This window comes from Emys orbicularis, chromosome 21 (assembly GCF_028017835.1).
Source record: "Emys orbicularis isolate rEmyOrb1 chromosome 21, rEmyOrb1.hap1, whole genome shotgun sequence".
NCBI classification, from domain to species: Eukaryota; Metazoa; Chordata; order Testudines; family Emydidae; genus Emys; species Emys orbicularis.
The window spans coordinates 6,835,571-6,852,115 of NC_088703.1; the positions used below are offsets into that span (position 1 = coordinate 6,835,571).

At 43.5% G+C, this 16,545-nt stretch overlaps 1 protein-coding gene across 1 annotated transcript in view; it reads right to left on the reverse strand.

Annotated features, from left to right (window-relative positions):
• The window catches only part of PPP1R37 (protein phosphatase 1 regulatory subunit 37), a 135,639-nt gene that overhangs the window by 74,913 nt on the left and 44,181 nt on the right, over positions 1 to 16,545 (reverse strand). Inside the window, exons 2-3 of the mRNA XM_065420680.1 lie at positions 8,731 to 8,828; positions 1,939 to 1,984 (exon numbers count right to left, since the gene is read on the reverse strand). Of these exons, the coding sequence (XP_065276752.1) occupies positions 1,939 to 1,984; positions 8,731 to 8,828 (144 nt within the window). The remainder of the gene's footprint in view (positions 1 to 1,938; positions 1,985 to 8,730; positions 8,829 to 16,545) is intronic.

The following is a 16,545-nucleotide window of genomic DNA, read 5'->3' on the forward strand; positions in this document are numbered from 1 at the left end:
CAAACAATGTGTGTTTTAATACGGCAAAAGTAAAGTTATACATCCAGGAACAAAGAATGCAGCCCATTCTTACAGGAGAGCGACACTATCCGCCACAACTCCCTAAGCTTTTTCAGGGTCACTGCTTCCCAGGATATGCTGTGGCCAAAAAAGCTGATGGGATCCTGGGACAGGAGAATATCGAGTAGGGGTTGAGACGTAATATAATATCTCCATTTGGCACTGGTATGATCACTGCTAGAATATTGTGTCCACAATTCCAGTAGAAGGTTGATAAATTGGAGAGGGTTCAGAGAATAGACACGAGAACGATTAAAGGATTGGACAACCTGCCTTATAGTGATAGACTCAAGGAGCTGAATCTATTTAGTTTAACAAAGAAAAGGCTAGGGCGTGACTTGATCACAATCTGTAAGTACCTGAAAGGGGGAAAATATTTGATAATGGACTCTTCAGTCTAGCAGACAAAGGTAGAATAAGATGCAATGGCTGGAAATTAAAGCTAGACAAATTCAGACTAGAGATAAGTTTTTTTAACAGTGGCTGGCTCACTACAAAAGCAATTTTCCCTCTCTTGGTATTGACACCTCCTCATCAATTATTGGGAGTGGACCACATCCACCCTGACTGAATTGTCCCAGTCACTACTGGTTCTCCACTTGTAAGGTAACTCCCTTCTCTTCATGTGTCAGTATATCTATGCCTGTCTCTGTAATTTTCACTCCATGCATCCGATGAAGTGGGCTGTAGCCCACGAAAGCTTATGCCCAAATAAATCTGTTAGTCTTTAAGGTGCCACCAGACTCCTCGTTGTTTTTGTGGATACAGACTAGCATGGCTACCCCCTGATACGTGACAGCATTAATAAAAATGTTAACTGGGGAAGGGGGTTGCAGGGAGGCCCTGAAATAGAGGGGGATGGGAGGGTGGAACATGGGGAGCTTGTGAGGGGAATAAAGGAATGAAAGAAGCCCCTGGGGGGGGGGGGTTGCAATTAGTTCGGCCTACCAAAGTGACAAAGAGTGCAACCCTTGAGTAATACCACATGTTCCAGAAAGCCCCTTAAGCAGGAGCTTGGGCTCATACAGAAAGAGCTGTTACACATACTTATTTGGCCAGGTTTTTTCTTAAGTGATGCCTCAGCCTCCCCTATTTTTCATGTATCTCCCTCTTCTCCATAACTTTGGAGTCTTCGTATTAAGATCAGAGAACATTCCAAGGCTTGGTTTATACTTAAAAATTAGATCAAACAAGCTACTTCACTCACGGTTGTGAAAAGTATCGTGCCCGGAGTCCCACCGTTAGTTCAACCTAACCCCAATGTAGATGCAGCAAGGTTGATGGAAGAATTCTTCTGTCGATCCAGCTACCATCTTTCAGACAGGTGGCTTCATCGATGGAAAAAACCCTTCCGTCAGTGTAGGAAGCATCTACACTACAGCACTGCAGCACTGTAGCTGTAATGTTGTAGCATAGACATGGCCTGAAAGCTATGCTCTAGTTCAACTGCAACACATTAACCTCAATAGAGGAATCAGAGGGAGAAGTGCCATGTCCTGCATTATGCAGGTGGCCAGACTATAGAACTGCAAGGGTTCCTACTGGCCATATGAGAAAAAATAATGAATCAGGTTTTCATGAGAGGGTGGTAAAATCAGCTAAGCCCTATCTATGTCCATGGCCTGACAACTACTGCAGCAGCAATTTTTCCAGCATTGCTGGAACATGGGTACATGTCTCACGCAGAATCACCTACAAAATTAACTAGTGCTGTTTCCTCAGTATTAGCATTATTTGTACTGCATTAGCACAGCAAATGCCCCATTCAGGATCAGGACACCATTGAGGTAGAAGCTGTACAAACAGAGTACAACAGTTTCTGCTCAAAGAATTTCCTTTAAAACGCTACGTCATTAGGGTTATGAGAGAGAGGCTTACCTTTTAGATCCAAGCAATCTATCCTGGGAGATAGTTCTTTAAATTCCTGTAAGAGAAATAGCACATTAATATACTCAGGAGAAGACAAATCCCTCCTCTAGAATAATACAGAAGTGGAAGGTACGGCAACACTTCCCCACACATACGAGGGGAGGGTATTACTCCCCGCACCCTTCCGTGAGTTCACTAGAAACCGGTACATACCCACGGTGTTTCTTAGGGCTTGTCTACATGAGGGGATTTAATCCGCAGCTTTTTTCTGCGTGTCAGGTAACACACATTATGCAAGCTGTAGTAATAGCATGCACGCAGGACAGTGTGCCCTCAGTCAAGGCACATCATGTGCACACACAGCAGCAGTTTGCTGCAAACTGAGGGCATACCATTCTCAAACCAATTCAGAGCGGAGAGAATGACCATAGGGACCACTGTCATGCAGGTGTGCAATGCCAGGGAGAGGTACTGTAATACCAAGTTATAAAGTTTGATAATGCTCAGGACGTTATTGATGGTTTTGCACATATGGGATTCCCAAGCCATACTGGGGCCATTGATGGGACTCGTGTCTATTATTTCTGAAAGGAAGATTGCACTGTTTGTGAAATACTTTGGAAGCAAGAGAAAAAAACATCCCAAAGATTATAGCTGCAAGTTGTATTTGGCACAGGATTAGTGAGAATTAGGGAGAAAGACTTGGCAATAGGTGGAAGGCTGACGTGCAGAGACTGGCTCACCGGTCTGTGTAGCCACCTAGGCATTCAATACAGAACGCAAACAGCCGGGGCAACAGCGTCCAGGATGCCTATCGCTCTTATTTGGAGTCTCAGGCCTGAAATTGTGCAGCTGTGAATCCTGCTATTAACCTATGCATGGATTGAGGCGGGGGTGGGGGGGAGAAGAGATTTTTGTGAAGTTCAGTGTTGATTATGGGCAGTGGAAGTGCAACATTGTGGCAATCCCTGTTGTACCTTGTGTCTTTGCCTACATGTGTTTGTAAAACCTTAAGAATGAATGCAAACAATTATTTTCTGTGTAAAATGAACTGTTGACTGCTTGTGAATGAAATTATAAAGATTTTCATTAAATAATCTATTATGTAACAAACAGAAACAAACCTTCAACTGAGACAAAAAATTTAAAAATGCTTTTAATTATGAAACAAAACTAGCTAACTATGAAGAACTGTTTCATTAAACCAGCAGCGGAAACCAAAACAGTAAAGTACAACAGTTCAGCACAGAGCATAAAGCCAGGAAGCTTAAAATTACAGGCGAAGGTATGTCTTGGTTATGCTTCTTCTGGTTCATGGGATTTCTGGTGTGGAGTGCGCAGGCTCAAAGTTACCAGGGGCAATAGAGGGCTCAAAAGAGCTGGATCTTAAGTGCCACTGCTCTCGGTGTCCTGAGCTGGAGTCTGGGAGGGGAATGGCCTCTGGGTGCACTGTTGCAAGGGTACAGCCAAGAGGAGGAGTTGTTCCCAGTAGCTTGTATTGTCCAACGGCTACAAAACATGGCTGGGTGCTAGTTTGCAGTACTGCATTGCCTGCTGCCCGAACAGTAACATGTGCTGCAACAGGGCATTTTGGCTTTGTGTTGCTCCCAGGAGTTGCCTCTGCATCTTCTTCCATATTATCTTTGGCCATGGCAACGCTTTTCCTGGCAACTACTATGCTGTCCTTGGCCACTGCAGTGATCTCCCTGGAAAGCTCCTTGTCGTATTCCCTCAGGCCTCAGATACTGCCTCCACCTCTCCGTAGTCTTCATTTTGGGGGCCGGGGGAGGACTCTGTATGATGTCCATGAATTTTTCATCACAAATTTTCTGTTTTCTCCCGCTCAGGTTTCCTTGCTGTTCCGTTGCTGATAAGGGCCCTCCTCCTTGAGGGTCCGGCCAGTACAGGTGCCATCGCTGTGGGCGTATTAAAAAAAATGACAAATGGTTATTCATATTCTAGAGAAGCTGTGGTGTTTTTAACATTCATTCCTGGCTTTACCTCCTTTAGATTCTTTCCAGTCTTGAGGAACCTTGGAGATGGTAAGTGGTGCGTGGTTTTGGACTTTTGTCTGTGCACTATATGCTGTGTGGCTTTGCCGTTGTGCCTTGGAGCATGGGGGTGATGGGAATTATGCAGTTCAGGCTGTGCCTTGGAGCTGTTTTACATGGCGTCAGAGGGGTTAGCAGGGTGAATCTTGGGATCAGCTGGACAGTAATACCCTTGAGGCTGTCCTGATTCTGGATCACAGTGCAATGAGGCAGGTGGCTAGGAGGCAGAGAATGGCCTTATTGGAAAAGGGCAGAGCAGCAAGATATGCGGTGAAGTTATTCAACAAGATAGTCCCCCCAATGTGTTGCAGGAGTCACGAGCAATACTGGTGGGGATGGCCATGTAGCTATTCCTTCATCTATGAGCAAAAATGGAGCAATTTCTCAGCCTTAGAATTTGCTCTGTCTCCCCTGCAGACACGTTAAAAGTGAAAGGAAAAATAGACAGGGTTCTGGAATGACTGCCTGAAACATTCACTGTTATCAGTCTGTCAGAATGGCCCTGTAAATGCATATTACAGGGAGCTGTGCTCGTTGTAGCTTTATGGGCATGCAGTGTCCATGTCTACCTCCTGTACAGTGAGAACACTAACCAAACTTCGCTTCCTGTAACCACTGTTGCAATAAAGTTCTGCATTTCGCACAAAAGAAAGAATGTTTTCCTTATTTGACACTGGCATGGGTGGGGATGGCTGAGGCCACACAATGCTGCCAGCAACTGATTTGGAGATAGTGAATGGGGTTTGTGGGCGGGGGGAAGGGCACATTCACCAGGCAGGATGCTAAGGAAAGGAAAATAAGTCAATAGGTACACAGGCATGTGCCTTCCATAGCACGGGCCTGAAAACAGTTGGTAACCAGGGTTTTAGCACATGACAGTGGCTGATGGCGACTACTTCAGTTGGGCAATTTTGGAAAAGTATATGGGAGGGGCACAAAAGGACAGTGTGGGCCAATGGAGGGAGGGATGGACCTTGCACTTGGCCATGGGGCACTTGGAACAGAAGCTAGTACAGCCATACAGCATAATAGTAAATTAAAAATTAAATAGTAAGTTATTTAAAAAATAAATTAATTAATTAAAAATACTTGCATATGTGAAGGTTCCCGCCACAGGATCAGCCTCCTCAGTTGCTGCCTGGGAATCAGGGTTGGCTGGCTCACTTTCTACATGGCTGGCATCAGGTGCCTGAGTTCTGAACAGATCCTGGCTGTCTCAGATCTCTTCACTGGCCTCCTCTTGCTCATGCTCCGATGAATCTTCCTGGTCACCTGGGTGGGGGGGGGGGAAATGTTCTCTGCCGCATTTCTTTCTGTTGTTCCTCATTTTCACATAGGTGTTCCTCAGTGGTTTGCTCTTTATTCAGTGTTGTTTGGCATTCTGGTCATAGCCCCTCACCAGCACATGCCTCGCAATGCCCACAAACAGATCTTTTTCCAGGTGGCTGGCAACAAGAGCTACCTGCACCAACGCTTCTCCCCAGATGGCATTGAGATCCACAGTCTCAGCATGGATACAAGGGCTGCTTGAGGCATGCTGGAGTATTAAGCTCACCTATCATGATAAACTGGAATCCAGGAGTGAATGAACAGCCAGCTTATAAATGAGGAAGGGGACATCCAGTCAACTTGATCCCAGGGCAGAAGAGGACACACAGGTAAACAGACAGGTCAATAGTCGACTACAAAGCAGTGTGGGATAGCCACTGAAAGACTGTGAAAGATGTTTGCAGTGCACTGAGTGCACTCAAACAATAGATCAGACTAACTGGCAAATGAAAGACAAAACTTCTGTAATTCAGAGGTGTTAAAACACACACACACCCTGAAAGACAAAAGTTTTGTCGATGACAAGCGCTGGTGTGAACAGCGCTTTGTCGGCGGGAGCACTCTCCTGCCGACAACACTAACACAGCTGCCGCTCGTTGGGGGTGGAAGTTTTTTTGTCAGCAGGAGAGCGCTCTCCTGCTGACAGACAGTGGCCACACTGCATGTTTTTTAGCGGCACGGCTGTAGCGACACAGCCATGTCGCTAAAAGCTGCGTAGTGTAGACATAGCCTCATTCGCTTTGCAGCGAAGTTAGTTCATTTTGAAAGGGGACTCCAGAGTTTTCAACAAATGCGAAGTCAGTGAACAACAATGAACTGTCATGTGCATGCAAGTGTTTTCAAAGCAGATTAACCTGAAGAGCTGCTGATTAACCCCCCACCACCACCACCCAATCTCACCCCTTCCCTTGTGTAGACAAGCCCTTAAAGCAATATTGTTATCAAATAATATTTTGTAGTGTGTGAAGATCAGACAACAAGCTTGGCCACACACAAACCACAGATAGCAAAGCAGTGACCGCCTTGAGAATCTTACAGCCTAGCAATCGCACTAGAAGACCCAGAGGAAGGTGTTAGAATTTAGCATCTCTTAATACGGTGTTGGGGTGAGAAAGATGTTTGACTGATATGGTTTAGTGTTTGCAGGCCCCATAGGAAGGGACTAGCACACTAGGGGTACGTCTATACTTACTTCCTGGTCCGGATGTAAGCGATCGATCTTCTGGGATCGATCCCGGAAGTGCTCGCCGTCGACGCCAGTACTCCAGCTCAGCGAGAGGAGTACGCGGCATCGACGGGGGAGCCTGCCTGCAGCGTCTGGACCCGCGGTAAGTTCGGACTAAGGTACTTCGAATTCAGCTACGTTATTAACATAGCTGAATTTGCGTACCTTAGTCCGAAGTGGGGGGGTAGTGTGGACCAGGCCTAGGATTGGATGGGAGCCCTGATAGGTGTGAATCATTAAGCTGGTGGTTAAGGTGTGAGGGAGAGATATTGAGTTATGTTGGCAATTTTAGACTCTTTGGAGGTATTGAGGAGTGGAGTGGGCTTCTTCATTGGCAGTCTAAATATTTTTGTACAAATGTTTTTTGCTCCAGAGTCCTTATTGGTGTACTCAGCTACAGCAGCCATGCCCCTTCACTTACCTCCACAGGCCATACATAGATTAGGAAAAGAGCTAGCAGTTTAAAAACACATGTTTAACTATCATAATTTCAAAAAAGCCTTTGTATCTAGTGTGAACAGGTTAAGTCAACGTTAGCTGGTTTTGGTCAACCCTAACATGACTTGCCCCATCTACACTAAATGCGAAGATCTGCTTACGGTCATGATACTGAAAAAGTGTTGGCTAACATTGTTTTTAGAACACAACATATGTTCTTAGTCAAGATATGGCCCTAATATGGCTTAGAAGAATAAGAAGAACATGACTACCTAGGAGGACTGACTTTGGAATTCAGCAGTGTTGCCAACTCTTGCCATATTGGGTGTTTTTCTTAATGCCCCAGCTGCTTGAGTCAAGATATTTTTTAAAAACAGTTCCTAGCTCTCTGTGGAGAAAACCTTGAAAACAAGATCCAAGTGTACCCTAACAGCGCAGAAACCAAATAAAGAGACCCAACACCTTTTTTTTAAATCATCTCAGGATTTTTAAGACAACTGCACGACTTTGGGGGCCTGACTCATGATTTTTGAAAGATGCTACTGGGATTATACAATTGTTAACATTTCACAGAAACTCAAGTTAGGAGGAGCAGACACAGAAGCAGTCTCAGCAGGAATTGTGGCACCGGTGGGGGAGGGACCCAACTGGGGCCACCCTTTCCCCCACCTGCACCTTCCAGACCCAGAACTATGCAGAGGTGACTCCCCACACTTCCTGCTCTGGGGACCTGCTCCCACCTCCAAGCCATGTGGTCTTAAAGAAGAATTCCAGGGAGGAGCCAGACTCCTCTCCCTGGAAGGCAGAGAAATTCTCAAGCTGGCAGATCAGACACAGAAGCAACCTCAGCATGTTCTGCCACAGGGACCATCAGACATTGGTGATGTCATCAGACTCCCTTCTACAATTTTAGCTCTGGTCATTGTCTCCCCTGAACCAACTGGCTGTTTGCGCCAGCCCTTTCCCGCCCTCCACGTCACAGTCCCTTCCCACTAGCCTCACTCACTTCACCTGCCTTTGGTGCTCCCATCCTTCCTTGTTCTCCCCTGCCCTCTCCCTTCTCCTTGCCTTTGCTTTTTTGTTTAGCAGATCAAACTCCACACAAAGAATTAGAGAAGCAAAAAATACCATCTCCATCAGGGAGCTAACGTGACATTTGCATCCATCACTCTGCTCACACATTATATCCCTTTTCCCTTAACCTTTCATCTGTTTTGTCCATGATAAAACAATACAGTTTCCCCAAGAACAGTTTAGGTTTATAAATTATTCCCACACTTGAGAAAACAAAAAACAATTAACGCAGCACAAAATAGAAACAATACATAAACTGTGTTGGAAAACTCGTATCCATCTTATTTAAACTGAGTACAAAAAGGAGCCCATCTGTAAGCACTGTACAGAAAGAAAACCATTTAAGAACTAAAGGCAAGAACCCAGACTTCTGTAATATTTTATTAAATAATTTATGCATAGTATTTTGGTAACAAATATATTTTAGATACTAGCATCCTGCAACATTTTTTCATCTGCTAAAAAACCTGCTCAAGTTGTTAGAAAGCAATGCTATTGTTTTTCCATATTTGACCGGCATGAAAATTATTCTAAGTATCAACATAAGGTCTGTTTTCAGCAGATTTATGTTTTCAGTTCTGATATGGCTGCAGCTGACTTTTCTAGCGTTTCCATGTCAGTCGTACTCCAGGAGCTAAACAGGATTAAAATTTTGTGCTGCATATGTAAGAATATCCACAATACCTGTATCTGCTTCAGTAGTTTGGGTATCTGTTTGCAGTTTAATTTCTGACAGGCTTGTTTGTAGGCAATGATAATTTCCTCAACAGTCACATTCTGGGCTGAAAATGTAAGGGGTAGAGATTAAGATTACATTTACATTCATATTTATTCAAACTCAGCTACACAATAAACTGTGTGTCAGGCACTTACACTGACAAAAGTGTGAGAGTTGTGTATAATTAACTAATGCTGTTCCCACCCAGAATAATTTCAAATGGCCAGGGTATGAAATAGGCAATTTATGTTCAAAGCAAAATGAGAATCTAATTTGATATTTTACTATAAAAGTTGAACAGCTACATTACCATAACGTACACATGGATCCTACAGATTTTGTCTGTGCACTATATCGTGTTCATGAACTGTGTTTTCTGTGTGGCTTTTTAATCATTTTATTCAGGGGTCTCAAAGTCCTGGCCCGCGGGCCATCTGTGGCCCAAGAACCTCCCCACTGTGGCCTGCGGAGAGACGCATGCAGAGACGTTGCCGGCAATGTCAGCTGCAGGCACCGCCCCCCGCAGCTCCCATTGGCTGGGGGAGATGGACAGAGATACCATCACTAGTCGCCGGGCAGAGTCAGCCATGGAGGCAGCATCACTTTTTTCCATAATTAATATAAACAAATAATGAAATAGTTATGTACCAATGATCTATCAAATCTCTTGGTAATCTAGGTACAATCAAACTTGTATTTTAATATGGTCAAATGCAAGGTCATTACATCTAAGGACAAAAAGTGTAGGCCATATTTAAAGGACTGCGGACTAGAAAGTAGTGTCTCTGAAAAGGACTTTTGGCCTGTAGATAAACTATACTCTTAGCCCAGCAGAAGAGTCTGTCCTATCTCGGGGCCTCTCCTTTTGTCCCTCCAGACCCACGAACATGATACAGTTCTGCGGTGACCTAGAATCCTACTTTCGACGTCTCCGACTCAAAGAATATTTCCAACATACCTCTGAACAGCATACTAACCCACAGAATCCCCCCTACCAGCACTACAAACAAAAGGATTCTGCGTGGACTCCTCCGGACGGTCGAAACAACAGACTGGATTTTTACATAGATTGCTTCCGTCAACGTGCAAAGGCTGAAATTGTGGATAAGCAACATCACTTGCCCCATAACCTCAGCCATGCTGAACACAACGCCATCTACAGCCTCAGAAACAACCCTGACATCATTATCAAAAAGGCTGACAAAGGAGGTGCTGTCGTCATCATGAATAAATTGGAATATGACCAAGAGGCTGCTAGACAGCTCTCTAACACCACATTCTACAGGCCATTATCCTCTGATCCCACTGAGGATTACCTAAAGAAACTACACCATCTGCTAAAAAAACTCCCTGACAAAGCACAGGAACAAATCTGTACAGACACATGCCTAGAACCCCGACCAGGGACATTCTATTTGCTACCCAAGATCCATAAACCTGGAAATCCTGGACGCCCCATCATCTCAGGCATTGGCACCCTAACATCAGGTTTGTCTGGTTATGTGGACTCTCTCCTCAGACCCTACGCTACCAGCACTCCTAGCTATCTTCGAGATACTACTGACTTCCTGAGGAAACTAGAATCCATCGGTGATCTTCCAGAAAACACCATCCTGGCCACTATGGACGTAGAAGCCCTCTACACCAATATTCCACACACAGATGGACTACAAGCTATCAGGAACAGTATCCCCGATAATGTCACAGCTAACCTGGTGGCTGAACTCTGTGACTTTGTCCTCACCCACAACTATTTCACATTTGGGGACAATATATACCTTCAAGTCAGCGGCACTGCTATGGGTACCCGCATGGCCCCGCAGTATGCCAACATTTTTATGGCTGACTTAGAACAACGCTTCCTTAGCTCTCGTCCCCTAACGCCCCTACTCTACTTGCGCTACATTGATGACATCTTCATCATCTGGACCCATGGAAAAGAAGCCCTTGAGGAATTCCACCATGATTTCAATAATTTCCATCCCACCATCAACCTCAGCCTAGATCAATCCACACAAGCGGTCCATTTCCTGGACACTACTGTGCTAATAAGCGATGGTCACATAAATACCACCCTGTACCGGAAACCTACTGACCGCTACACTTACCTACATGCCTCCAGCTTCCATCCAGGACACACCACACGATCCATTGTCTACAGCCAAGCTCTAAGATATAACCGCATTTGCTCCAATCCCTCAGATAGAGACAAGCACCTACAAGATCTCTATCAAGCATTCTTAAAACTACAATACCCACCTGCTGAAGTGAAAAAACAGATTGACAGAGCCAGACGAGTACCCAGAAGTCACCTCCTACAAGACAGGGCCAACAAAGAAAATAACAGAACACCACTAGCTGTCACCTTCAGCCCCCAACTAAAACCTCTCCAGCGCATCATCAGAGATCTACAACCTATCCTGAAAGATGATCCTTTACTCTCACAGATCTTGGGAGACAGACCTGTCCTCGCTTACAGACAACCCCCCAACCTAAAGCAAATACTCACCAGCAACCACACATCACTGAACAAAAACACTGACCCAGGAACCTATCCTTGTAACAAAGCCCGATGCCAACTCTGTCCACATATCTATTCAAGTGACACCATCATAGGGCCTAATCACATCAGCTATACCATCAGTGGCTCGTTCACCTGCACATCTACCAATGTGATATATGCCATCATGTGCCAGCAATGCCCCTCTGCCATGTACATTGGCCAAACCGGACAGTCTCTACGCAAAAGAATTAATGGACACAAATCTGACATCAGGAATCATAATACTCAAAAACCAGTGGGAGAACACTTTAACCTGTCTGGCCATTCTTTGACAGACCTGCGGGTGGCTATCTTAAAACAGAAAAACTTCAAAAACAGACTCCAACGAGAGACTGCTGAGCTGGAATTGATATGCAAACTAGACACAATCAACTCAGGGCTAAATAGGGATTGGGAATGGCTGAGCCATTACAAACATTGAATCTATCTCCCCTTGTAAGTATTTTCACACTTGCTTCTTATCAAACTGTCTGTACTGAACCATCTTGATTATCACTTCAAAAGTTTTTTTTCTCTTACTTAATTGGCCTCTCAGAGTTGGTAAGACAACTCCCACCCTGTTCATGCTCTCTGTATGTGTGTGTATATATATATCTCCTCAATATATGGTTCACTCTATATGCATCCGAAGAAGTGGGTTGTAGCCCACGAAAGCTTATGCTCTAATAAATTTGTTAGTCTCTAAGGTGCCACAAGTACTCCTGTTATTTTTGCGGATACAGACTAACACGGCTGCTACTCTGAAACCTGTTAGGTGCAAGAATTTATTCTGACATTTCCTGTGTTTTAGCTCAAAATGGAGGCTACAGAGCCAAGGTGACGGCACAGAACAGTTTTACAAACAAATAGCTTTTCAGAACAAAATGGCATTTGCAGATTGATACAGATACATCCAGACATACACTTGTCACCCATTCCATTGTTTTGCCCACGCCGACTGTCAGGCTAATTGGTGTATCTGCAAACTTTCAATAATGATTTATGTTTTCCCCCAGGTCATTTACAAAAGTGTTAAATAGCATAAGGCCAAGAACTGATCCCTGCCCCACCCCAGTAGAAATACACCTACTTAATGATTCCCAGTCTACAATTAAAAACTGTCTGACAAGTCTCAATGTAATTCATTTAATGTGTGCCACATTAATTTTGGTTGTTCTCATTATTAAAACTATTGTACAATATCAAACCAAATGCCATAAGGAAGTCTAAGTATATTAAATGAACGCTATTACCTATATTTTATAGTTACATTCTCTTCTCCTATAAGGCAGGTTGTTTTAACCAGTGTATAGCCTTTTTTAATTGTGGTCTTTGGGGCATCTAGTAAAATGTTCTTAAATAGCTCCTAATTATCATTCAAATTTTTCTGTTTAATTCCGCCCCCCCAACTGATTTATCTAATTTTTTACACCTGTGTGAAGTTGATTTTATACACACACACACACATATATATATATATATATATATATATATATATATATATATATATATATATATATATATATATAAAGGGTTTGGTCTTTATTCATTGATCCATAAGCATTCAGGAGTCCGTTTCCGAACTGTCAATAACTCAACATCACATATACCATTACTTGTTTAAAAGTGCTACTACACACACACACACACACAAGTCATGTGAATCCTCCTCCCAGGTTTCAGTAATGCCAACTATGTCAGAATTTCTCTCACCACGGAAGCATTTCAAATTCCTTTCATTTATTGGTCAAACTGCTACCAAACAAATTGTATACAGGCAAATTAAATAACATGTTACCTTTGTATCCCTTGACACCTTTGGTATGTCTGTTGAGGGCACTATCAATTAAGGAAGTCAAAAGCAAACTAAATGAAGAATTTAACATGTTCAGCGTAGAACACAATCCTAACTAGTACTAGGGGACTAGAATAATCTACAAGAGCTCCTTTGTAAATATACTCGGCAGGATTTCATGATTTTCTATCCCATTAACATCTGTCTTCACAGGATATTTTGCATTAAAAAATTCTGTTGAATTTATCACTATGTGGAGGTTTGTATTTTAAGTTACTCTGTTTGATAAAACAAAAACATTTTAAAAGTTTAATCTAAAGCTTTATGAAAGGCACAATGTATAGAAGTCAGAGTGCGTAAACCCATGTATGTGTATACGTACATGATGAGCCTTACTGTGGTTCAGCAAAAGGAGAGTCCTGGTGCTACATACCAGACAGAACTTTACATCCATCACATCTATGCCAGATGCAAAAAGCAAAATTTTATTTTTGCTGGCATTCCATATAAATCAAGTTCATGTTTCATATTCATGGAATTTTTAAGGCCAGAAGGGACTATTTCCTATATCTCATCTGACAACCCACATAGCACGGCGACAGAATTTCACTCTATCATACCTCCATCAAATCCAACAACTTGTGGTTGAGCTAGAATGTATCTTAGACATCCAATCTTGAAGACTCCAAGTGATGAACTCACCATATCCTTGGTAAATTGTTGCACTGGTTAATTACCCTGATAAATGCTTGCACCTTATTTCCAGTTTGTATTTATCAAGCTTCCACTTCCAGCCACTGGATCTTATTAGAACATAATAAAGGCGATGCTGCGTCAGACCAGTGGTCTGTCTAGCCCAGTCTTCAGACAGTGACCAATGGCAGGTGTTTCAGAGGGAATGAACAGAACATGTAATCATCAAGTGATTGAGGGGGGTGAGTTCAATCCTTGAGGGGGCCATTTAGGGAACTGGGGTAAAAATCTGTCTGAGATTGGTCCTGCTTTGAGCAGGGGGTTGGACTAGATGACCTCCTGAGGTCCCTTCCAGTCTAGGATTCTATGAAGTGATCCATCACCTGTCGCCCATTCCCAGCTTCTGGCAAACAGAGGCTAGGGACATTTCAGAGCATGGTTTTGCATCCTTGCTCATCCTGGCTAATAACCATTGATGGATCTATCCTCCATGAACTTATCTAGTTCTTTTTTGAACCCTGTTAGTTTGCTGAGTTTGCCAAGACAGCCTTATGGTTGGTTTTAGACCCACGCACTGGTATTAAAATGGACAAGAAATGGATTTCTTAAAAATAAAAGCAAATGCATGCCAAGTTTCTGATGCACTGGAAGCTGCTGAACAAGAGCATCATATTAAACAATGCCGTTTATTTTGCATGGATCCAATTACAAGGTAGTAATAATCCACTGTGGACTGCTGGGGCAGAATGATCCTCATTTAATTATAAAGGAGGAGGATGATATCACTAATATAATTGTCAGGAAGCACTAGAAATGTCCCGTTACATCTGCCACACACAAATTCTAATGCATTCCCTGAAAACCAAACAGGAGGAATTTTGGAAAATCCAGATAGTAACAGGGTTCTGGTACAGTAGGCTTGTATCACTGCCTATAACAAAGCCACCTAACAAGCATGATACAATATTGTTGTCATCCCTCTTGCTGCATAACATGTATATATCCAATATGAGGAGAATACATAACATTTCCCTCATAACACCACAGAATAATCTATTTATATTTCAATTGCCATGATTCTGCAACTGCCAACTGCCACAAGTACAAGTGGCGTTTAAGAATATTGAGTCTGTTCACTGGGTAAGCCTACGTACTGTAAAATGTCTTCACCCCAAACTACAGTTAGCATTGGTTTGCATTTCTCCTCGGAGGATGGAACACAACAAGCTACTTGTGGTTCTAATGTTACCTACGTATGTTTCACGCACATGAACGAGTCTGAGCTTCCTTGTTCCAAAAGCACTAGCGCAAACATGCAACAGACAGACACACCAACACTGGATGGGAAGATTCTGTTAAAGAGAGAACCTACACTTTCACCCTGCTGTTTGAGGAAACATTGCTAAAATGACCAAGAACTGGTTTTGATTGTGTTTTGTTTTAGTAAACAAGTTCATCTGACAGAGAGCAGGAGTTTGTTTTAAAGACCAATTCCTTTTAGCATGATTTGTTTTCTGGGTGTAGGCTGCTTTAAAAATCTTTATTCATCTCTAAGTGTTTTGTTCCTATTGTAAAAAACAAACCGCGTTTTTGCTTTAAGAAGGCTGCCTCGTCACTACATACACCAATGGTTACAGACTCCCAAAGGAAAAACCACAGCAGCCCAACCCAGCTGGATAAGAATAGTTTATATGCAGGGCACTGTAGCCTAGAGCTTGGTCTAATAGTAGAAGAACTGCATAATTCTACCCCTGAATAGGAAAAGGGACATGGCCTGACACATGAGGGGTGCAGTCAGAGAGGCCAGAAGGGAGACAGAGGGTACAGCTAGTCCTGTAACTTTGCCATACACAACAGAGCCATTTAGGCTTGGTCTACACTTACCCCCCAAGTCGAAGTAAGGTACGCAAATTCAGCTACGTGAATAACGTAGCTGAATTCGACATACCTTACTTCGAACTTACCGCGGTTCAGACGCGGTCCACACGCGGCAGGCAGGCTCCCCGTCGACTCCGCGGTACTCCTCTCGTCTAGCTGGAGTACCGCAGTCGACGGCGAGAACTTCCTGGTTCGATTTATCGCGTCCACACCAGACGCGATAAATCGAACCCGGAACTTCGATCCCCAGCCGCCGAACTAGCGCGGCAGTGTAGACATACCCTTAGAGAGTCACTTTTCAGAGCAGGACTGTGACCTGCTTGTGGCTTTTGATTGTGCCTGGGTTTTAGTACACTGCAAGTCACACTTTTCCCATTCTTTTCAGCTACTAATAATTGCTGCAACATGTTTACAGAGGGACATTTGGCACAAAGTTTTTATATTTTGTCCTTTTACCCAGACCTTGCAGAACATTCAGGCTATTGCGAGTGTTTGGTAAATTTTCCATGGATCTGCCGGTGACATCTCAGCAGCTGAGAAATAAACCCTTCTCCCACAAAAACAAAGCCAGCAATCCCATACAGGCAATCTAGCAGAGGATCAATCACCGGCCGCAAGACCGCTGCGATTTTAACTCATTCTTAAAAAGACTTGTTTAATTGGGATGAAAGTGAGACAAGAAAACAACATTTGGACAGCGTATCTTTTTCCTGCAAAGTTAGAGTTCACTCCAAGGCCAAGACATTCGTCTCATGAGGCCCTATGCAGGCCACAACGCTACTGAAGAAAAAAAAAAAAAAAAACACATTTGCTTGAAGTAGTAGTATATTAGGGTTGAACTGTGAAACTCACTTCAAGAGTTTATACGAAGTA